Here is a 24,678-nt window from a genome sequence, read left to right on the forward strand (position 1 = left end):
ATCTTGCCTCACCCCGCAGGACGAGCCTCCTGCCTACCACCACCCCCCGCCAAAGACCTCCTTGATCTCCCCCAACCCTGCCCGGCCCCCACATGCATCCCTCCCCATGAGCAACATCGAGGTGATCACGCCCACCTTGGCCACACCCACCCAGTCTGCCATCACCACAGCCACACCCACCTGGCACCCAGCGATAAATAAGTGGGTTTTGGGTTGCAGTTTGGGCACTCAGTCTCTAAAAGGTTCGCCATCACTAGCATATATCAATTAGTAGCTCAACCCCACTGATTCTTGACCAGAGATGACCACATGGCCTGACTGACCCTTTTCTATCTGTCCCCTCCTCCTTTATTTTTAGAAATGTAGGTAGGATTTTCTGAATGTATTAGGGACGCTGGCATGTCTGTTTCTTTCTTGTGAGGATTAATCCCCATTTCTTCTGACAGGCTATAGAAGCAAGGGCAATTTAGAAAGCGGTGGGGGGAAAAGTGGGAGGGGAGGAAAAACAGCAACCCTTAGTCACCTTAGAAAATGAGCATCTTATCCTCCTGAAGTTTAAATAGCAGCAGGAAATCAGGAGAAAATAACTCTTTCTGGGTTGTCAGCTTTTATCAAGGCACTCATCTACGCAGTAGGAGAAAAAGAAAGTGGGGGAGACAGGAAGAATTCACTTTAAACAAATTTTATCACCAGGCAGTATTGTATAGACCAAGACGACGGCAATAAATAAATAACAGTATAAAGAGTTCTATTTTTATTTAATGTCACAGAGTCAGCTGAATAGATTGGTTCTCTTCAGTCAGGCTTGTATCTTCAGTCACTAGTGGTAACTTACTGTCTGGTCATTTCTGATAAAAAAGAAATGAGGAGAAATGCTTCACTTGTATACTAATATGCTTGTTTCCACGGTGCCTATTTAGTATTCAAACTATACATCAGGGATCCCGAGTGCTTTGAATGCAAATCTGAATTCTGCCATTCTTGAGAATGTGCTTAAAATTAGCGATGAAAACCTACTTGCTAACATTATAAGTGGATATATTAAGGGCAGAAGAAAGGAAGTTAGATTGAAATACACCGCAAGATAAATGTGTAAGGGTTTTTTTCTTTTTTGAACAAAAATAAAATACAGGAGTTTCTTTTATACACTTTCTAACAAGTATACAAAGGCAAAGGTTGATAAGGTTTTGATGACCAAGGCATTTAATCTTGGGTCTGGGGGAGAATGCCTCGCAATTTTGATGCAGAAAGCTCAAGACTGTGACATAGAATTTTATCTCATAATTTGATAGGGAAGAACAGTTATTGCTGTACTGAACAGCCTTATCTCTGCATTAAGCTATCTGTCAGAGCCCTCTTTTTAAGGGTTGCAGGAATCTTCTGACAGCAGACTGCTCTTCCTTTAGAATCTGCCTCTGCAAATATTCTTGCCAAGACTAAAACATTTCTCTTTGCTCAAGGCATATCAACTCGTATTTTTCAAGAATTCATGGTTTTGCCAATGTTGTGTCACCAAATTGTATTTTTGTTATTTGTAGAAGCATTTTATTGCTTCCCTGAACATTAAGAACCCTCAACTTGTATGTATTTACATTTGTGTCTGTGTAACATATATGCCCCAAATAATCAACTGTGGAGCAATGTTGCAGTGAGGACTTTACATGCAAAAGAATCAAAGCAAACTCAAAATAACAGAACAAAAGAAAGTTTTTGCCCACTTAATGGGCAGGTCTCTCATTCTCTGGATAAGTATTTCATAATCGGGATGCTAATACAGAAAAAGACCTGGCTTATAATGTCACCTCAATTGTCCTCTTTTGTTTGGACATATTTCATGTGATGGTTCTGATGACCATAATATTCATATAATGGATTAGACACTACTGCAGAACTTTGAGCAAAACGAAGAGCACTATAAAATGATCCTTTAAATAATGCAATAAAACTATGATGTAACCTATTGTTTGGGAAAAGTGGTGTTTTGTTAAACTGGATACCTGTTAAATCCCAAATAATTTATGTCATTTGCATAAATATATAATTGAAGTTTTTAGGTCATTTGTGTGTCAATTTTTGCCATTTGCAGATTGCATAATGACACAAATTATGTAAATGGGCATTAACGGAGTAAAATTGTCATTTGCATAATTGCTCAAATGATATAATTGACACAGACGATATAAATCGCCTCAGTTGTCTATATGATTTTAGAAACAATGGATTTCCCTTAGGAAACAAAGTCCAAACTAACATTTTAAAACAACATTTTAACTGTTTTCATTCAAATTCTGATGAATACAGAGAAAGGCAGTGTACTGTAAATCAAATGTAGGCAAACAGGTTCACAGCCGAGGTCAAGCCATAATGTTTTTGACGAGAAGCCTCAGAACTAGATCTGGCCTCTGAATATGAATCTGAGTTTTCCCTAAAAACAAGGGATTCCTCTTCCAGATCAAAGTGGGAATGGCTTTTAATGCCGCAAAATCACCACGTAATTGTTTTTGGGGGGTCCTCTTTTAAGGATGTTGATTGGAATTGTTTTACTGTTACATTGTTCGTACATCATGGTCCAGTTTGGTAATTATGAATATGAACCAGGTGCAGGGGATTGTAATCCATTTCTGTTTTCATAATTTTAAATGAATTTTGGGGATAAATTTTTATCTCCCCTTAAGGCTATATGTCAACAACAATCTGCACAAATCATAGTTAATGGGGGATTAACAGAAGCATTTAAAATTGAAAAGGGTACAAGACAGGGATGTCCTTTATCACCATTGTTATTTGTTTTAACAATGGAAATTTTACTTATTAAAATTTGGGAGTCACCTCGTATAAAGGGAATAAAAATAAATAAGAATGATTATAGGTTGAGAGCCTTTGCTGATGATTTGGTTGTGACATTATCTCAGCCGACAGATTCGGTTAGGGATTTGGTTGAACTTTTAATTCAGTATGGGAAGGTTTCTGGTTTTAAGATAAATAATAATAAGACTAAAATATTAGTGAAAAATATGTCTATGAAGGAAAAGGATATTATGGTTAAATTCACAGGTTTTGAAATAGTGAGAAAGGTTAAATATTTAGGAGTATATATAACAGCTTCTAATGTTAAATTGTATAAAAAATAATTATGATACATTATGGGCAAAAGTGCAAAAGGACTTAAAAGATTGGAAAAAATTACAATTATCTTTGTTGGGGAGAATTTCGGCAGTTAAAATGAATATACTTCCAAAGTTTCTTTTTTTATTTCAGATGATACCTATTTTGAAAAAAGATGCTAATTTGGAGGAATGGCAGAAGGGGATTAACAAATTTATTTGGGCAGGGAAAAAGCCAAGAGTTAAATTCAAAATTATGCAGGATACACGGGAAAGAGGAGGACTAAAGGCGCCTAATTTAAAATTGTATTATGATGCGGTGGCTTTAACGCTGATTAGTGATTGGCTCAACTTAACAAATAAAAACATTCTTTCTCTTGAGGGATGGGATTTGTTATATGGATGGCACACGTATTTAATTTATGATAAAAAAGTTGATCAGGTTTTTAAAACCCATATTTTGAGAAATGCCTTGTTGCGTGTCTGGAAGAAATATTATTATAGGTTAAATTATAAAATCCCAATTTGGGGGATTCCTGGACACGTGATAGAAGGAATATCTAGGGGAGTAAATTTGGATAAGATTTCTTACAAGGAATTACTTAGTTTGGTTGGGCAGCATTGGCAATTAAAGCCCTTAACCAAGTTGAAACAAGAAAATATTTCTTGGTTTTATTATAATCAGTTGTTAGTGAGGTGAAGTATAGATCAAAAGGTTGGTATCACTTTAGAGGATGTGAATTTGGTTAAACAGATTAAAGATCAAAGTCGAGCTCATATAAAAAGAATGTATAGTGCCTTAATAGAACTGGACTCTGAAACGGAGTTAGTTAAAGATTGTATGGTTAAATGGGCTCAAAATATTCAAGATCCGATTTTATTGGATACATGGGAGACAATTTGGGTTAGAAATGTAAAATTTACTCAAGCGCAAAATTTAAGAGAAAATTTTTATAAAATGTTTTATAGATGGCATTTGGATCTCCAAAAGTTGTCTCGCATGTATCCAAATTTACAGCCCAAATGTTGGAGATGTGGAAATTTAGATGCAACTTATTTTCATATCTGGTGGACCTGTAGAGATATTAAAGCCTTTTGGATTAAGATTTGGTGGAATATTCAAAAGATTTTTAAGAAAAAGATAAAGTTTACTCCGCAATTATTTTTGTTGGGTATTATTGTAGATTTTGATGTTAAAGAAATCAATTTGATGTTGAATCTTATAACAGTTGCAAGATTATTGGTGGGGCAATATTGTAAGAAAAACTCACTGCCTACTTTGGAAGAATGGATACTTCAGGTGTCTAATTTAGCAGAAATGGCGAAAATCTCCGCCTATTTGAAGGACCATTCACAAGAAAGATACATTATGGTTTGGAGAAGGTGGATTGATTATGTTCAAAAGAAATATGAAACTGAAAAGTATTACCTTGCTTTTGAGTAGATTTTAGATAATTATTAATAGTTTTAATTATATTATTATTATTGTTTTAATTTGTTAATATTTGTTTTGAGAAGGAGTTAAAGTGTGTTATGGTTTTGATTGATAGTATAGTTGGTTTATGTTAGTTAGATTATGTTTGTTTATTTGTTACCCTGTAATCAGCTCTGGGAAGTGGGGGAGGGGGGGAGGGATGGGGGGGTTTATATTGTAATAAATTTTTTAAAACTTTTAATAAAAAAAAAAACAAGGCATTCCTCTTCCAGATCAAAGTGGGAATGGCTTTTAAGTAATTGTCTTTTGGGGACCCTCTTTTAAGGATGTTGATTAGAATTGTTTTACTGTTACATTGTTTGTATATCATGGTCCAGTTTGGTAATTATGAATATGAACCAGGTGCATGGGATTATAATCCATTTCTGTTTTCATAATTTTAAAGATGAAAGTGAATAAATCACAAAATGCTTCTGATCTAATAATATCATAAAGAGAACTGTGTCTTTTCTTTTTGTATAGCTGAAATTCGTATGTGGATACAGATATTTCTTTTGATAAAAGAAGAGAAGCAATGCAAAGAAAGAAAGGTTCCAAAATTATTTTGCAGTCTCGCTGCAGTCCCTACTGAGCTCATAGCAACTATTAGCAATTGAAGCTCAACATTATTTGGTTGTGTTCCAAGAATCACCCAGCTTTGGGAGGCTGATGGAACATTTGGACTTTGGAAACAAAGTTGTGGCTGCTTTGACAAAATGGCTTCTGTGGTGGCTGTGGCTGTTTCTTAGTTGAACTGGTGAGGCCAAAAGAAAAGTGGGTTTTCCAAGAAGCCAGAGGCGGTTATTGGGCTCCAAACTGCAAAAATCTCTTTTGAACCCAAAATTCAGTATAGAAGGACAAATGATTTAGATTCAAAAACAAAATTGTTGCCAGGAGACAGAGTAGTATGCAGAATGAGATTTGAGACTAAAACACCAAATCACATCCTTATTCTCACAGTACACAACATGCCAATTTCAGAGAAGACAGACTGTTGATTAAAGTTAAGCCAGATCAAATGTACAGGTTAATTAGAAAAGAACGCTGAGTTCCAGATACATATTTGGAAGCCAAGGTGTGGGCAGGTAATGAAAATATTTTTTAAAAATATTTAAAATTAAGTATATTTTAAAAATATTTTAAACATTAACAACTTGAAAAAAAATCAAATGTTAAAATCAGAAGTGAGAGCATCAAATACACTATAAAGGTGTCTTCAGATATTAGCATTGTCAATGGGCCCTTCTTTAGGGATCTGGTTCAACTCTATTGGAACTGTTACCCTGCTGATAAATAATGTCACAGTTTAGCTAAACCTCAAAGGACCTCTTTGTTTGTTTTACATCACATCATTTATAAACTATCTCCATCTGGCCAGTTCTGGGCAGCATTTGTGAGCAAACTAAAATGAAGTATACCTCAAAAATTAAACAATGCAATATAACTTTATCATAAATAATACATGAACATCTTGCAAACATCCCATGGGTTTTCCTCTAATTTTAGAAACAAATACAGCATCTGACTTAAGAGCCATTTCTTCTCCTTTCTTTTATCTAAAATTGTTGAAAGAGAAAAATAGCCACCAAAGAGAAGAAGGTGAGGATAAACATGAATGGGGTATTTATAGATAAGATACGGGGCTAGATAAAATTCTGCTTGGTCCAAAAAAAAAACAAATAAAGAATATTTATAAACACCTATTGGAGTACAGGCTATTTGAAGAACAGGTTAAAGAAACAATGGTGACATGGGCGATAGATATAGGACACAACATTAATTTGGATCAATGGCAGCAGGTATGGATGCGAAATATTAAAATTACATTGGCGTCATCATATAAAGAAAATTCATATAAGATGATTTACAGATGGCATCTCCCTCCAACAAGATTAACCAAAATGTACAAAGGATACTCATCTTTATGTTGGAAATGCAAAAAAGAAAGGGGCACTTTTTTTCACGTTTGGTGGTCATGTAAGGAAGCACAGGATATTGGCGTATGGTTTGGGAATGGGTAACAGAAATGAGTATGCAAAACATTCAGTATAAGCCTGAGACATTGTTGTTAGGAATTCTTGAAGAAAATGTTAGTAAAGAAAATATGTATTTATTCACTCATGTGGTTACAGCAGCAAGAATTGTTTTCGCTCAAAATTGGAAAGCTACGGCTATACCTAGTGAGGAAATCTTAATTCATAAAATTATGCACTGCGCAGAATTAGATAGGTTAACTAAAAGACTTAAAAATCAGGATGAAATGGACTTTTACCAAATTTGGAACAAATTCTATAGGTGGTGGGGGAAAAAATATGGAAGTCATTGTAATGAGATAAGTTAAGATTGAGATAAGAGTGATGTTATTGTATAGATTTTTTATTAGTAATTAATTGTGAATATGAACTGTGATGTTTGTCAAATCTGATTTACCATGTTCAATGTTTTTAATCTTTTTTTTTCTTTTTTTGTTATTCAATAAAAAAAAAAATTTAAAAAGAGAGAAGGTGAGCATCACCTTAAGACTCAGGATTGATACTACATTAAAAACCACCATCTAGAGAGATAAGTAGGAGTATGTCTATGAGCCAGGGAAAACCCACATGCAGCACCATGTTGTGTGCTTTATTTTATTTTTATGTATCATTGATATCTCTGTACTGGTCTAGTCCAAATGTCTCCAAGTGGCTCACCAGCATCCTCATCCTTTTGCATCAGTAAGAGATCCAGATTAGCTTCCATTAAGTATAAAACACAAAGCTTACCAGTATCTTGATGGAATGTGTTGAACGGGCACCAGGGGATTCCATCATCATCCACCAAATGTTCAATCTCCTCTGCTTCTACATGTAGCATTTCTCTATGGCAGTGGTGGCGAACCTATGGCACGCGTGCCAGAGGCGGCACTCAGAGCCCTCTCTGTGGGCATACGCGCCATCACCCCAGCCCCACCTCCTCCCACACACCCCTCACCAGCAGCCCCCCCCGGAGGAGAATTGCCCCTAAGCAGCCAAGGACATGGCAGCCGGGTAGCAGGGACAAGACACTGACTTGTGCCCCGTTGCACACAGATGATGCTGCAGGGTGTAGGCGGAGGGCATGTCTGCCATGGCAGTGCTGGGTTGCCTGGGCAATCTGTGGAGGCGGTTGGTAGCCCTGTGGGCAGGTGGGCAGGGGCAGTTTTGGGGCACTCAGTCTCTAAAAGGTTCGCCATCACTGCTCAGTGGGTTGGGTCAGCCCTGTGAGATGTGCCAGGTTAGGAAACAGACTCCAGGAGTTTACTGGAACTCTTTTGTTGCAGGGTATAATAACCAATCTTGAAAGCTTCTCTTTCTCTCTTTTATACTCAAAAGAATCAAGGCAGAGTATTCTGAGTTCCTTCTCATTCCTCCTCTCCATCTTCTTTTCAAGGCTAACCTGATGTTCTGTTCTTCAAGTTATCTCCTCTACATTGGTAACTGTTGAATGCCAGAACTCCCAGCTGCATACAGAGGTGCCTGAATTAGTGTAACCCAAACACTACATTAAAAACCAGTATCTAGAGATATAAGTAGATTAGGCAGAGATCTGAATCTAAAGGTCAAACTGATTCACACCTTGCATGGCCAAACACGTAGCACCTATCAGTCTTTTCCTACACTTGTTTATAGATTCTGCAGGAAAAACAACATTAATTCCAAATGTATTTTGTCTTTCAAATCTGGATCTCTGCCCAGCATACTCCATTCCACAGTCAGAGGTTGCAGTTGGACATGGAAATGGCTATTGTCATTTGTGTTTGTAAAACTTTTGGTATCCCCAAAGATGGATATTAATGATGATTTTGTGCCCTTTGAAAGGCATGAACATTTTTTCTTGACTTCTGTCTTTCTCTCACAGGCAGTGAAGGTTCGGGAGAAACCATTCAAAAGGAAACATCCACCTGTGACATTTGTCAGTTTGGGGCAGAGTGCGATGAAGATGCAGAGGATGTTTGGTACAGAAACATATTTACATATTTATTTGATTTGGAAAAATATGATTTCTTTGAATGTGATTTTCATAGCAGATCACTCCCAAAAGACTATTTAGGGGAACAAAATGTGCTTTTTCTGCTGTATTAAGACCAATGAGATATTGGACTTATAAGTATGCATGTATGACTCAACATTGCTTGAAGTTGGGCAGATTCTAAATTTAAAGAGAGGAGAGAATAGAGTAGAGCAGAGCAGAACAGAAGAGAACAGGATAGCAGAGTTGGAAGGGACCTTGGAGGTCTTTTAGTCCAACCCCTGCTCAGGCAGGAAATCTTATACCACAGAGGTCCCCAACCTTTTAGACACCAGGGACCGATTTCCGTGGAGAGAGGTTTTTCCACAGATCAGAGGGCTTTGCTTGTTTGTATGGACTGATTGCTGGCATGTTGCTGGCATCCTGGTCCACAGACCAGGGGTTGGGGACCCTTCCTATACCATTTCAAACAAAAATATAATTTCAAACAAATTAAGATAGATGGATGGATAGATAGATAGAAAGAGAGAGAGGGGCAGGCAGGCAGGCAGAAAGACAGAGAATATTTTAAAATGGAAGAAATGCTGCTGTAGAAATTTATCTTAAAAATAATATTAACAAGGGGGGGGAAGCACTAGGATTTGATACTAGCCTCTTCCATAAGGTGAAATACAATTTATATATACACACACAAACACATATAGTTAGAATTAGAATATTAATTATACCATTGATTATTTGCCAACAATTTTTTTGACCCCTAGCAACCACATAGATTTATTTTCTCTATGAGTTTTAAGTGACAACATGCATGCTGTTATCATTATCATCCCCTGTGGATGCCACTGCCAGCTAATCATTTCTATATGGACTGTCCAAGGAAACCATTGAGATTCATCCTTACTTGGGTGTACAAGGAATTCTACCTGTGATCTTCTGCATGTCAAGCATATGCTTTACCACCGTGTTGTACAACACTTCTATGTTAGGGAGCCCTCAGATTGCTTTTGAACAATGCCTGGTTCTCAAGTGTATCAAATCTCTTTATCAAATCATATTGCACTCATTCTTTGGGTTTCTTTCCATTGGGGAGGCACACAAATAAAAAAAAGGTGTTTTGTGACCTGCCTGATGCTTGATGACAGTCCTTTTTTTTTTCTTAATCATGGACAGACAGCAGAAGCAGTAGAATTATCCAGCCTCAAATGAGTCATAGGTAATACAAGCCTTATGTTCAGGCTTTTCAACTGAGTATTTTTCTATCTTACATTCATAGTCTCTGCCAGCCAAACTCAGAAAGGTTCACTGTTATTAATTACTCTTCTGCCAAGACTAATTAAAAGTCTGTCAAAGAAATGTACCATTTTTGACTCAGTATATCTCCAAGATATTCCAAAATGAAAAATATTTAATTAAAGGAAATATTTACTTGAGTTAAATAAAACAATGAAAACATCAGATACTCAGAAACAGTGAGGCAGGGGACAGATGAGAATTAAATCTATTAAATTAAATTAAATATAACAAACCTGATATTCAATATATTAGACAGCAGAAAAATGTCCTAGTTTCCCCACTAAAGAACATGTTCAATTTAAAAAATTTCTGATAGAATCTAACCAGCTGATTGTGGCTAGTCACTGATTCTCAGCCCAGCCTAGCACCACCTTTGGAAACAAGGAGAAAATACCTGTAATCAAATCTATATGTCAGCTGTGCTTTAAATATATTTCACAGCTTGGAGTTCCACAAGACATCCTTCCCTTCATGTAATCTCTTAAACTGGGATATATTTAATAGTAAGTATTAAGGGAGCAAAGGGACAACTCAGTGGTGGAGGCAGCAATGCAGACAGGCCAGGGTTTCACTGTAGATGGGGCTAGATTTTGCATTTTTTTCCAGGGTTTGGAGGGAGTTAAGTGGTTTCTTATCTTTTTTTTAAAGTCTGTTGAGTATTTGGGGGGCTTCCATCCAGCTTCTATGCATTATGGCACGAGCAGTGAAACATCTTTTACTAACAGTGACAATATTACTCTTGAAGTAGAAGGCTCAGAGGTGCTCAGATTGCAAAGACATTGTTATCTATGGCTAGAGGTAGACTATAAATCTTTTGCAAACTAGCAGCTTTAATGGGTTTATCTGAAAATCTGAATTATTGTCATTCCATATATTCCCGTGCCATAACTCAAAAAAAAGGGTCCATGGTTGAAGCCTGATAATCTATTATATGGATAGATCCTGAGCCACATATGGCCTAACAATATTGCCGAAAGACCTCACAACTAAATATTTTTGAGATTCACATGAATATAAATATATGTCTAAGGAGCTCTACCACATTAAATCGAAATATTTTCTTCCATTCATTCACTCAATCTTTCATGCAGTGTATGGGTTGCATCCTGTGCATTCAAGGTACAGTCTCTAATTTAGAGACTATCCTGCAAGCTAGCATCCCTTTGCCTGCTATAGGTAATATACTGATGGTGAATTAGTCAAATGTAGATAATATCTTAGTTTGCAGAATAATCTCTACCTTGCATAAATCCTACCTTGCATAAGATAACATAAGCATGATTGGGGCAAAATTGGACTTTGATTGTGCTTGTGGTATACTGATTAAAATGTGGCCAAAATTAGCTACTTTTTTTTTTTTTTTTTTTTTACTGTTAGCAGGATGTATTGCATATGGCATGGTTATAACTAAGGCTTGGTTACCCAATCTTTGCTTTTTTCTCTCTTAATCAAAAGAATTCTGTGAAAAAACATGATTGACCAAAGCCATTATGGGCAGCAGAGGTTAACATCTATGGGGCCATCATCATCTAATGCATATGATATGAGGAAAATTGTGACTTGGAATATAAACAGAATTAATGGATTCAAGATGCTTATTGTAGCAGTGCAGTTGAAACCTTGTACCTTCTATACATACATGTATTGATGTTGTACATATATACAAAGGGGTAGAGCGTCAATTATAATGCCTTGACCACTATTCTTGATTTCTTTGACTCTTCTACTGTAGACACCACTAATAAATAGCATTCAGTATGAATTAATTAAAAGGAAGAAAAGTAAATATGTCATCTGTAAAATTAAGAGGAAGATTAGGATGCAATAGTTCCAAAGGAAGGTTTCCTGATCTTATGGAGTAGAATTGATAAATACATGCAGGGATAAGAGTATGTAGGTTTAATTATGAATGATGAATCAAAAGGTTAAAATGTATGCCAGAAAGTATTAATTGCTGTCATATAGATAATTGTGTGTGTACAAGTGAACTATCGATCCTACTTTCAACCCAAAATGAGTTTTGAATGAAAATTTATTCTGCTGACTTGAATAGATGACAAGGAAGTATAGGAAAAGCAACTGGATCGTTTGGAAACCCACAAATGACAAAGAATGATGATTGTTACTGTTTCCAAAAGTCTGTTTTAAATATGTGGTATAAGCATACAATAAATCTATTTAATCATCAATAATGGCAGAGGAACTACTGTATATTTCAAAGCTTGGTTGATTTGATCTTCGATGAAAAAATATTTAGAGAATTAGTAAAGTTTACACGGGAGACGAGAGGTTCTAAATGTGTAACAGAAATACACACACACACACACACACACATATCCAAGAGTGAATTTTGGGGAAAAATAGATATGGAAAAAAAGGAAACAAGCAAAAGAAATTAGAATAAAAGAAGAACTCAATGAGATAAAAGCACAATTTCTTTACATAGCCGTATTACAAGATAGATTAATGGCTGAACAGAATTAATTGAGAGAGTGAACATAAGACAAAAAGTTGTAAAAACTGCTTCGAACAGAATGAAAAAAAATTAGTTAGAGTGCCCACACAAGTATGTGGAAGTATGCTAATGGAAGGTATGAAAGTTGTTTCTTTTTAATATTGAATTAAAAGAGATCTTAGATGAGAGGAAAAAATTAGAAGAGGCAAACACAGTACAGAATGAATTTGATGGAGTTTTAAAAAATGTTTTGGAAATGTGTGAAGAAGCCTGCAGCAAAGTGAATAGAGTTAAAAATAAAATAAATAAAATTGTTTGGTATGAAACTGTAGTGAGGGAATGCTGAAAAAAATGTTTTAAAGATTGTGATGAGAACAATAGAGTTATGTTGAAGAATAGAATCAAAATGAATGTTATGTTACAGTCCAAGAAAAACATTTATGAAAAGGAAGTCATAGACACTTTGAGAATGTTGCAAAATGGGGAGGCTGCAGATATGGATAATTTAACCCACGAGTGTCAAACTCGCCACGTGACGTGACGTGTCGCGACGTATCACAACTCTTTTTGCATTGCTGGTAATGGGTGGGCGCAGCTTCAGTATGATGAAATTGGCCCGCGGCCCAGCAGTTTAACACTCCTTATCTAACCCAATGTTTCTCAATCATGGCAGCTTTAAGATGGGTGGTAGCTTTGCTAGCTAGGGAATTCTGGGAGTTGAAGTCCACTAATCTTAAAGCTGCCAAGGTTGGAAACACTGGTCTAACCAAAGAACAGTTAAACTATGAATGAGATTTGTTTACAGAATGTCTGTGTGACTTGTTTAATATGTGTATGAAGGTTCTATAGCCAACAGTTGGAAAATTTGTTCCCTTCCACAAAAAACTGTTTCTCTAACCAAGGATAAAAAGAAAAAAAAAACAATTGTGAACACCAACACTATAGTAAGATTAGTTTTTTGCTTTCTTAGGTCAATTTACATTATTTACACAATTAAGCTATTATGCAGAACACTGAGTAAAAATAAGCAAAATTTGGAAAGTGCCAATGCAGAGGATAAAAAGACCAAATCTTTGCTCTTCTGTATATCATTAAGAAATGTTTGAATATGAGACAGTGTACTGTATATTTCTTGCTTTATAGAAAAAATATGATAAATGGAATTGGGTTGAATTCCATGATTTTTGCCCAAACCTGGAATTGGAGTTTTGTTGCTGAATATGATAAGAATGATATATGATGGAAATGGAGCAGATGTGAAAATAAATAGAATGTTTACTGAATGGCTCAGGAATGAACAGGGAGTGAGATAAGAATGTATAATGTCCTCTTGGTAATTTACTATATTTATGATTAAATATAGAAGGAATCACGTGATGACATTAAAGGACTGCTGCTTGAATATAGTTTTATGTGCAGATCATGTCATGTTGTTGGTTGAAACCCAGAATGAGTTCTATCAAATTATATTTTATGATGCAATGAGAAGTACAGATCTGAAAATGAATTTACCAAAGACAAAGGTACTTGTGTTTAACATCAAAAATAGAGTGAACAATTTCAAATTACATAAATGGAAAAAAAAAAACAACCCTAGGCCAAGTGGATGAATTTCTCTACTTTAGTAGAATGTTTACAAAGCATGGGAAAATCGGTGGGGAAATTTTCAGAGGTGAGACTCATAGAAATGTACGGAACATGGGAAGTTGTAAGAAATGAATGTTTCTAAAAAAAAAAAAAAAAGCAAAAATGGCTGTATATCAGAGTGTGCTTTTGCGCACTTTGTTATATAGAAGTGAGTGCTGGGTATCCCAGGAGAAACATAAAAGTAAGTTGAATGCACTGGGAAGAAGTGTGTGGTGTGTGGGTTGAATACAAAACAAGTGACTACTATGAAAGAAATATATTGTGAGGGAGTTTGGTTGTATAGAAAGAATGAATGAGGGCTGAATAGCCAAACAAATACATGAAGAAAGAGTGAATGGGTCAAAAGAAAGGAAAAGACAGAGGAAGTCATGGTTGAAGGAAACTGACAAGATTAGGACAAAAAGGAATGTCATTATTTAAAAAAAAAACAAAAGGCAATGTAGGAAGTGTAGTATAGATGAAACAGAAGAAACAATTCATTATCTCATTCCTTTCCTTAGCTTACAGTTTCTTATTTCATTTTTGCACAATATCAGTTCTCTCAAAAAATAGTGTAATCGGTACGTGTATATATGTACCTTTTTTTTTTATTTGCTAGATTTAAATTCAGCAATTCCTCCAGGAGGAACTTCATAGCTTCCTCCTCTATTCTTTCTCCACAACAAAAATCATGTAAGGTAAACCAGCTTGAGGAAGAAGGATTGGCCCCAAATTACTCAGTGAACTTCTTGGGCTAAAGATGGAGTTACCGTAAATGCTGGCGTACAAGGCGACCCGGCGTATAAGACCCCCGCCTTTATAGCCGGGCCGCATTCCTAGAACATCGTCTTATACGCCAGAAACTACCAGTATTTCCGGCGTATAAGACAACTCGGCGTATAAGACGACCCCCGTCTTTGGCGCCGATTTCAGCGTTCGCGGAAGTCGTCTTATACGCCGGCATTTACGGTAAAACCAAGTCTACCTAGTCCTATTTCAACACAACTGTATTAGTAATACTTAGTTTGGACTGTTAAAAACTTCCTAAGAATCAGTCAATCAACCAATCAATCAGCTCCCTAAGAATAAATCTATATAGATTGTTTGTTTTCTAGCCTTAGATCTTAAGAGAAATACTAATGGAACAATTGCAAAGCAAACTTTCATTCATCAAGCTGTAAGCAACTTTAGGTGAGTCCTATGCAATGAATATAGAAGACCGCAGGCTCAATTTTCAGCGTTGGCAGGTTGGCAATGATAGGCTACTGCCTGCAATTCCATTACCAATTAGTAAAGAAAACATTTGCCAAGAAAAAAAAATATATAGTAGAAGGTCGTTCCCTCTGTGCCTTGACAGTCATCCCAAAGAACCTTATGAGGCCATGAGTACTTGAATCGTAACTTCATTACAAGTGTTGGGATAGCATCCTGTGCTTCACCAAAGGTTGGAAATGGTTTAGGAGGCCAAGAGAGGCTATGTTACCCACACAGTTATTTTCTCTTCCACTATTTTAAATAGTCTTCATAATTTTAATTTGATACAAATCACAAAAGCATATGTTCAGAAGAAAGGTCTTTGGGCCAGATAGGAGATTGATCTCTGCCTTCCCACCTACACCAGAGAGGAAATATAACCAGATGAGCTAATTCTACTGAATGCAAGTCTGAAAGTACAAATACCCCTCTGTCTCTTTTTACAGCCTGATAAGTTAGGGTTTCTGTGTTTCTTTCTGTGCCTGTTGTGCAGCTGCACCACTATGCAGGCTATGTCTTGCAGTTGCCCTGTAACACAATTGTTCCCTAGGCACATCCCTTCCTCCCATCTCTCAAGATCATCCCCACATACCATTATAATTAAGTACATGTACGAGTGATGAGAAAAACATTATGATGGCAGTATGGGTCCATCAACTTGGCCCTGAATGATCCATTCACTAATGGGCAAGCCTGAAATATCATAACTCATCAGTCATCCCCACATCATCCTCCAAGATGTTGTGCATTGGACCCAGGCTGTATGGAAGCCCATGCCCTTCCATTTCTGCCCCTTCTTGTTAGCACATTTTGTTTTGGGAAATGTGTATCTATTACACATAGCTTGGCATCCATTAGTGAACATCCTTCACTTTCTTGAAAATGAAGAGTCCTCCATTTAAAGTCTTTAACGTCTCACTTGTTTTAATCTGTGAAAGCTTCTTGTCTGTAAGAGGATCATATATTGGCATTATTCCCACATTTAATGCATTTTCAACCTGTATAGGCTTCATGAATATTTGAAAGCAGGCCAGTGGCTGTGCCCATTTATTAAGCACTAGACTGCAATCTACTGGTAAATCAGACATTCAATGTTACTGGCTTTGGGGCTGATTTCTGAGCTAAGAAAACAATTGACTTGGAATGACAGGGTGTGATTCATTGTAACACCCACTGAAAAAAATCAAAGGGAAAAAGAAGCACTAATGTTCTGAGCAATGTTCCAGAGGTAGCCCTCCCCACTGTTCCAAACCTAAAAATATGTATTTTTAAAATCATCTCAGAGCTCCTACAATGGATATAAATAGAACTATATCAAAGAGAGTGTCCTTTCATCTTACAAAATTGCTTAATATCAGAATAACAGAATGAAGAGTTGGAAGAGATCTAGTCCAGCCCCCTGCTCAAGCAAGAGACCTTACACCAGTGATGGCGAACCTTTTAGAGACCAAGTGCCCAAACTGCAACCCAAAACACACTTATGTACCATCTGGTGCTGGATGGGCGTGGCCCATTGGGTGGGTGTGGCCCGTTGGGTGGGTGTGGCCCGTTGGGTGGGTGTGGCCCGTTGGGTGGGCGTGGCTGCGGTAGTAACAGCAGTCTGGGTGGGACTAAAAAGTTCAGTCAATCAATTCCAACTTTGTGAGATCTTTTTTTTCCCCCGCAAGAAGTTGAAATTGATTGATTGATTGAATGCACATGGTGGCGGAGGCCTAAAGCGAAAAGGTTTTATAAAACCCAGCTGAAGGCCTGGGACTGGGGCGATAGTGCACGTGCCCACCCACAGTCCTACACCATTCCAGACAAGTGGCTGTTCAGTCTCTTCTTAAAAGCCTCCAATGATGGAGCACCCACAACCTCTGAAGGCAAGCCATCATTTCAGTGCATGTCAGTCAATACATGGCTCCTTCAGAAAGTCACATCTGAAAGCCTAAAGGATTGCCCTGCAAGTCAATAATCTTTCTGATTAATTCTGTTTTATAATAAAAGGCTCTTTGGTTATAATTATAGTAATAATTATAAATACTGTACATTGTTTTCCTTTAAAGGAAGTGGTAAGACAATGGATGAATATGTTGCCTTAGATCAGTGTTTCTCAACCTTGACAATTTTAAGGCATGTGGACTTCAACTCCCAGAATTCCACAGCCAGCAATGCTGGCTGTGGAATTCTGGGAGTTGAAGTCCACATGCCTTAAAATTGTCAAGGTTGAGAAACACTGGCTTAGATGGACACACATCTATTTTATAGGATTATCAAAAACTCATAACCCACTTCAAAACTTAGTATGTCTAATTATTGATAACACATAAATTTATATTTTTTAAAAAATGTTTTGAGTGAAGCATCAGAAAATTAGATAATTTTGCAAAGAGTGCCAATAAAAGCAAAGATATTAAAAAGCCAAAAAATAAATATATGAGCCAAAAGATCAGTACATGCTATTTATCTCATCGCCCTGCTTTGCAATCTGGAGGGAGTTGTAGAAAAAGCATACGGGTGGGAAATAAGTATGTGTTTTTTCCCCCCTGTAATCATTAACCAGCACTGGCAATTCTGGGACCGTATTACCATATATTGGAAGTACCCAAATTCATAGAAGTCTGATCTAAAGTGTTGATGGAACATGCTTCTCCAAGAAGTTACCAAGTGGACCTTTGTAAAACATGAAGGAGTGATCTAAGTGCTATATTTAGCATCTGATTCAGCATCTCTCCCATCACACCTCATTCATTAGATGAACATATTATATTTAGAGCAGGTGATGTTATAGATATCCAGGTTCCAAGCCATGTTGGACTTTATAGCATTACACTGCATCTAGGGCAGTTTCATATTGAGTGTGATATAGAAGTCAAGAGGTGACAAAACATGATTAAATAGTGGAGAGGATGTGAAAACTACCATAGGTAGCTTCATGTTGTCTGTTTCATTTAAGTAGGTATGTAGCAGTAGCAATAGCATTTAGACTTATATGCCACTTCATAGTGCTTTACAGCCCTCTCTAAGCAGTTAACAGAGTCAGCATATTGCCCCCAACAATCTGGGTCCTCATTTTACCGATCCTGGAAAGATGGAAGGCTGAGTCAACCTTGAGACAGTGAGAATCAAACAGCAGAAGTAGCCTGCAGTACTGCACTCTAACCACTACACCACCAGGGCTCTTGTAAGTGTTTTATCTCCCAACAGTAATAGAAGCCACTGATGTTTGATAGCAAGATAGCAGTGTACCTGAAGCGCTTGTTTCTTCTGAGATATTGAAATTGAAAGCTTATATAGTCAAGTGGAGAATGGAGCAATGTGAAGAGCCAGAACAAATGTGACTGGTATTGCCCAATTCACTTCCCCTCCCCCCCCCATGCCTTCTATCCCCCCATGTAGCAAGATGAGGGAAGGAACTGATTTTTGCACAGCCCATTTCAAATTAATCTGATGACCACATGCAGTTCTAAGGCTGCAGATTGCTCACTCCTGTTTTATAATAACCAGTAAAGAAAAAAAGATTCATGAATGGTAATGGGAAATACAGTATGGGCATAAAATAAGTGGGCGAAAGAAATTATTGAATAAATTCCTAGGGGCATAACTGCTAATGATGCTCATTTTATTTTCATGGAAGTGACTTCATGTCCATACTTATGTATGGAGCTGCTGAGTCTCTAAGGTTAGTTCACTCACCCTGAAGGAATAACTCACTCATCTAGGAAAATTTTGCGAATTCAGTGAGGTTACTCCTAAGTAAACGTATATAAGACTATGCAAGTCACTCCATCTAAAAGGAACAAAACCCAACCACAACCAAGCTGTCTAGGGGAATTGTTTGTCAAAGAAAGTTACCAACAGGATTTATTTCAGCTTTATATTTCTTTTCTAATTGCAGGTATACATTATATGCAGATTTTGTGGTATGCCGATTCAGCAAACGAAACCTCACATCAATACACTCAAACTGAATTCTCATGCAAATAATGTCCATTTTCTGAGCACAGAAATGTGTACAAATCATATAGCTGTCAGCAACAACTACCCCTAAAATCAATGTTGCTCAAGTAATCAATATCTTTATTATGGTTAAAAATATCCAAAATTGAGCAATGGGAAGATACAAAAAAAAAAAAACTTGATATATTTTTTTCCAGCTTCCTTTTTTCCTATGGCAATTAGATCAGTAAAAAGTCATATAGCTGATCTTCTTAGCTAGAGCAGAGGTCCCCAACCTTTTGGGCATCAGGGACTGGTTATGTGGAGAGAGGTTTTTCTGTGGACCAGAAGGGGCGTGGTTTTGTGTGCTGCCTGCATCCTGTGGATGGGGCTTTCCTTGTTTGTGCGGACCGGTTGCTGGCATGCCGCAACCTGGTACTGGTCCATGGACCGGGGTTGGGGATCCCTGAGCTAGAGCATCTAAACATGATGATGCAGTGCCATAATTTGGGATAATAGCATTACAAGATAGTTTGAAGGATCTCCTATACTATATAAGTACAGGTTATTGGATGTTGAACAGTGGTTGCAGTCATTATATTACCTACTTGCACTGTAGTCAGAAAATTTTAGCTATGTATGCAGCAAACTTCATGGTGCTCTGCAACTGGCATATATCTAAGGGCTAATATATTATCTTAGTACAAAAAAAAAATGGATAGCTGGGACACTTGTTGACCTTACTCTCTTCCCAATCTTCTTGAATATATGGAATACAACAAAATCTAAATAGTTGGTTGGTTTGTGCTTTATGTGGATTCCAGATTCTAAGAGAGATTGACTTCTTTGTTATTATTATTATTATAAATTTTTACAATTTTACAATAAAAAAACCCCTTCCCCAATCCCTCCCAACCCTCCCCAAACCCCCCCCCCTTCTTCCCAGAGCTGAATACAGGATTAACTAGAACTTAAAAGGGAAAACTTTTAAACTCAAATAAACCTCAAACAAATATAATTACATTCAATAAACGAATTATTAAGTACTTTAACTCCATTATGTATGAAAAACAAAAAGAGAAAAAGAAGAAAAAAATTAACATTAAAATAATTTCTTTGTCATTACAATCCTACCAATTTACCATTATAATTTATTTTATCTATAATTCACAACTTCTGTTTCTTTCACAATTAATAAACCAATCATCTCCCTAATTTAATAACATTACAAAATATCATATTTCATATAAAGTAAATTAATTGGAATCTAGTCCACCATTAAAATATTATAAACTTTAAGTATAAATTTAAATATAAATTATTCAAAAAGCTAAACAATATTTTCTAATATCATACTTATATTATGTAAAGTTTATCCATCTTTCTTTATCATCACAATCAACACACATATAAGCGTTACTTATACCATTGAAATCCCCTTATACATATTTAAAACAAAATATTCCTTTAAATGCTCCTTAAGTTTCTAAGCATACACTTCTTATCTAAAGTTTTCATTCAGTCTCCATAATCTTCTCTCCTCTTTTCCAATAACCAGTTCCATCCGCAATGAGCTATAATCTGTCAATAGCCTTGGAACAATCTTTACATTCTTTACCCATCTCTCTTATCCAATAACCTCGAGAAAGCTGCTTGAAGATCTGCCATTGAAGATTGCACCAAAGAACTCTTAGGTCTTGCTTCTCCCACAGACTCAGAAACAAATTCTTGTAATACTTCTTTAACCTCCTTGTTCCTTTTCCTTGCGTTTGTATACTGCCCGAGTCATTCTCTGCTCCTTCATCTCAACTTGTTGAGACCTCTCAGTCTGTAATTTTCCAACTTTCATCAATACAGCTTCTTCAGACTGCTGTTCTATTTTCTTCTCTTCCGAAACTTTAAACATTATAGGTGGTGATGAGCGTGCTCCCAGGACCGAAGTATAAAACTCCTTTGCTTTAAAAACAGTATTAAGTCTATGACGTATTCCCGCATAGCTCACCACTATTCCAATCGGAATATCCCATCTAAACGGCATCTGCCTCTTTTTAAGTTCATCTGCTAAAAAAGCAAACTCCTTTCTTCTTCTTAAAATTTTAGATGGGATCTCCTTTAAAATTATAACATCTTGTGCAGCAATATGAAACCTCTTATTGTAAAAAGCTTGTATAATTTCATTGCGCAGGGATCTTTTCCCAAAGTAAATTACCACATCCCTTGGCAAATTTCTTTGCTTTGCAACCCAAGAGTTAACTCTAAATATTTTTTCAATTTCTCTGAATATTTCCTCTTTTTCTCTATCCAAAATCACAGCAAAGTCATTTGCAACCATCTCTCTCAGATCTCCTTGCAAATTTTCTCTCAAGCCTCTGATTCTTAAAGCGAACCCCATCTCTCTATATTGAAACATAAGAATCTCATCTCGTGAATTTTCCATCTTTTTTCCCATGCCTTCAAATTTTTCCTCCAACACCCCCACTTTATCTGCAACTTCTTCAACACGAAAATCCAACTTTTCAACAACAGAAGCAAGTCCTTTTAAAGCCAAAACTATATCTTGCCTCAAGATCCTGTTATTCTCCACTAAGATCTCTTTCACTTCTCCCCTAATTTGAGATATAGCATTTCCCATTACATCTTGCAAATCTTTTACCGTTAATGACTGTGCAAGAGAAGGTAATAATGTTGATTTAGATTGTTGCGCTGATAATATCGCCGAAGAAGAAGCCACCTTAGGAACTGTGGAAATTACTTGGCGCTTTGAAGCCATCTTAAAAGAAAAAAATTTGTTTCTTCTTTCCTCCTTCTTAAAAAAATACAAAAAAAAGAAGAAAAAAAAGAATTAAACAAAAGAGAGGGAGATTAACTCCAAAAACCCAAATACTCCTTCAAAAAAATCATTATAATAATAATAAAAAAAATAGAAAAAGAAAAGAAAAAAGAAATAATTAAATAGACAAAATCCGTTCCGTCTCCTTAAAAAATAAAAACTTCAAATCGCCATTTTACTTTCCCTCTCAACAAAGGAAAAAAGAGAAAATGAAAGTAACTCTTTAAACTTAAAATCCAAACTTAAAATCAAAAAATAAAATCCTCTAATCAGCTCTGTCCGCTTTTTAAATAACTCACCAGTTCTCTTTAAGCGCGGAGGTGGGAGAAGCGTCTTGCTTTGTCCCGAACAACAAGGGACAAAGGCACCTGAGAAGCGGAGACACCCTGAACTCTGTGGGAGCACTCATTTCACCCCAAAAGAAAACTCCTTTGGGGATTTCAGAGGCTCTACCACTATTCAGGGTGAAACTCCCCTCCCTCCCTTGGCCCGGGAAGGAGGTTTTAAACCGCGGAACAGCTGATGCCTGCTGTTCTCAGCGGTTTTAAAGCTGTCTCAGGAGGACGGCTACAAAGTAGCCACCATCACAGCGCTACACCACCGGAAGCCCTGAGAGATTGACTTCTTTTGATGGGAATCAGAATGCAAGCCAATTCACTTGAATTCCAAATTGAAGTATGACACTAGAAAGAATGCAAGTGTTTATGAGTTTAAGCATCACCAGCAACCAGAGCAATCCTATGTGGGTCTTCATGGACTTTTGAGATGAAATCCCAAACTTAATTGTTGGGAAGAAGACCATATCTACAATGGCAGGAAAAAACCCACGATGGAAGTTCTGTCATACAGTCCCAGAGACAAATCAGGCTATATTTGTGCATGTACCTTAATTTTCTAAGCCACGGGTGTCAAACTCATCACGTGATGTGTCGCGACGTATCACAACTTCTTTTGCATTGCCGGAGCTGAGGTGGGCACAGCCTCCGTATGATGCAACCATCCCACAGGCCGGCAGTTTGACATCCCTGTTCTAAGTGATTTTGCCATCTAAAAATGCATGAGGTTGGAAGAATTAATATTAGAAATATTAATAGTTTAATTTGATCCAGATCAATTGATTTGGCAGTAAAATTCCAGAAAGGCAAAATGCAGTCCCTAATGCTGCAAACACATCTCATTCCCGCTCTGCTCTTTGGTTCGTATGTTCAGATGTACAACCCTCAGAGTCACTCTGGGATGTCTGGCATTATTATTCCGCATGGAGGATATAGTTTGTCTCCAGCTCTTATAAGTGTGCAAGGATTCGAATCCGTATGCATTAGGATTTCACAAGAGCTACCTGATCTCCTTCAAGGGTCCATAATTCCAGAAATAGTCCCTGAATTATTACAGTCAGTTTTATTACAGAGTATGAACAGCAAACAGGGTGAACTAGAAATTCAGGTTAATGAGGGCAGATACGATATTGTTGCCATTACGGAAACATGGTGGGATGAAACTCACACATGGAACACACAGCTAGAGGGATTTAAATTATTTAAAAGAAACAGACCAAATAAAAGAGGAGGTGGAGTTGCTCTCTATATAAGAAATAACTACATCTCCACAGAAATAGAGTACAACAATGATAAAAACTATCTTGAATGCATTTGGGTCAATATAAAAGGGGGGGGAAATGACATTGCCATAGGTGTATACTACAGACCACCCAACCAAACCAGGTGTATACTACAGACCACCCAACCAAACCAGGAAATAGATGAACTTTTTGCCAGTCAGCTAACTAAGGTATGTAGGAAGCACATCACAATAGTAATGGGGGACTTTAACTACCCTGACATCAACTGGGAGACAAACTCCGCACCAAGTGGAAGATCAAACAGGTTCCTGGCAAACCTAGCAGACAACTTTGTCTCCCAAAAAGTAGAGAAGGGAACTAGGGGATTAGCCATCTTGGATCTAATTCTCACTAACAGAGATGAAATGATAGACAGTGTTGAAGCCATAGGAACCCTGGGAGGAAGTGATCATGCAATATTAGAATTCAACATTATAGAAGCACAACCAATAGAACACAGTCAAACTAGAGTCTTGGACTTCAAGAGAGCTAATTTCAATAAACTTAGAGAAGGGCTTGGGAAGGATTCCATGGATGAGAATCCTCAAGGGGAAAACAACTCAAGAAGCTTGGGAAATTTTGAAAAATGAGATAATAAAAGCACAGTCTAGCACAATACCAACAAAGAGGAAAAACAACAGCTCTCAAAAGAAACTAGCATGGCTGCATAAAGAACTCTCTGACAAATTGAAAGATAAAAAGGACAAGTATAGAAAGTGGAAAGAGGGGAACATAACTAAGTCAGAATATCAGCAAATAGCCCGAGCCTGCAAAGATGAAGTGAAGAAAGCCAAGGCTCAAAATGAACTAAGGCTTGCGACCAAAGTCAAAAATAACAAAAAAAGCTTCTTTCAACATGTAAAAAACAAGAAAAAAGTGAAGGAAACGATTGGTCCATTAGTGGGTGGAAGTGGCAAGAAGGTGACAAACAACAGGGAGAAAGCAGAACTATTTAACTCGTGTTTTGCATCTGTCTTTACACAAAGGGAAAAAACAGACCAACCTATTAAAAATAGTGCCATAAAAAACAAAACAGAAACACAAGTTAAGATAGGCAAGAAAATGGTTAGGGAGCACCTGTCCAGCCTAGATGAGTTCAAATCGCCAGGACCA

General features: G+C 37.0%; 1 protein-coding gene across 1 annotated transcript in view; it reads left to right on the forward strand.

Annotated features, from left to right (window-relative positions):
- The window catches only part of TMEFF2 (transmembrane protein with EGF like and two follistatin like domains 2), a 281,771-nt gene that overhangs the window by 170,623 nt on the left and 86,470 nt on the right, over nucleotides 1-24,678 (forward strand). Inside the window, exon 5 of the mRNA XM_039353324.1 lies at nucleotides 8,455-8,551. Within this exon, the coding sequence (XP_039209258.1) occupies nucleotides 8,455-8,551 (97 nt within the window). The remainder of the gene's footprint in view (nucleotides 1-8,454; nucleotides 8,552-24,678) is intronic.

Source organism: Crotalus tigris, unplaced genomic scaffold (genome assembly GCF_016545835.1).
Source record: "Crotalus tigris isolate CLP2741 ecotype Arizona unplaced genomic scaffold, ASM1654583v1 scf7180000018515.689212, whole genome shotgun sequence".
Taxonomy (NCBI): Eukaryota; Metazoa; Chordata; class Lepidosauria; order Squamata; family Viperidae; genus Crotalus; species Crotalus tigris.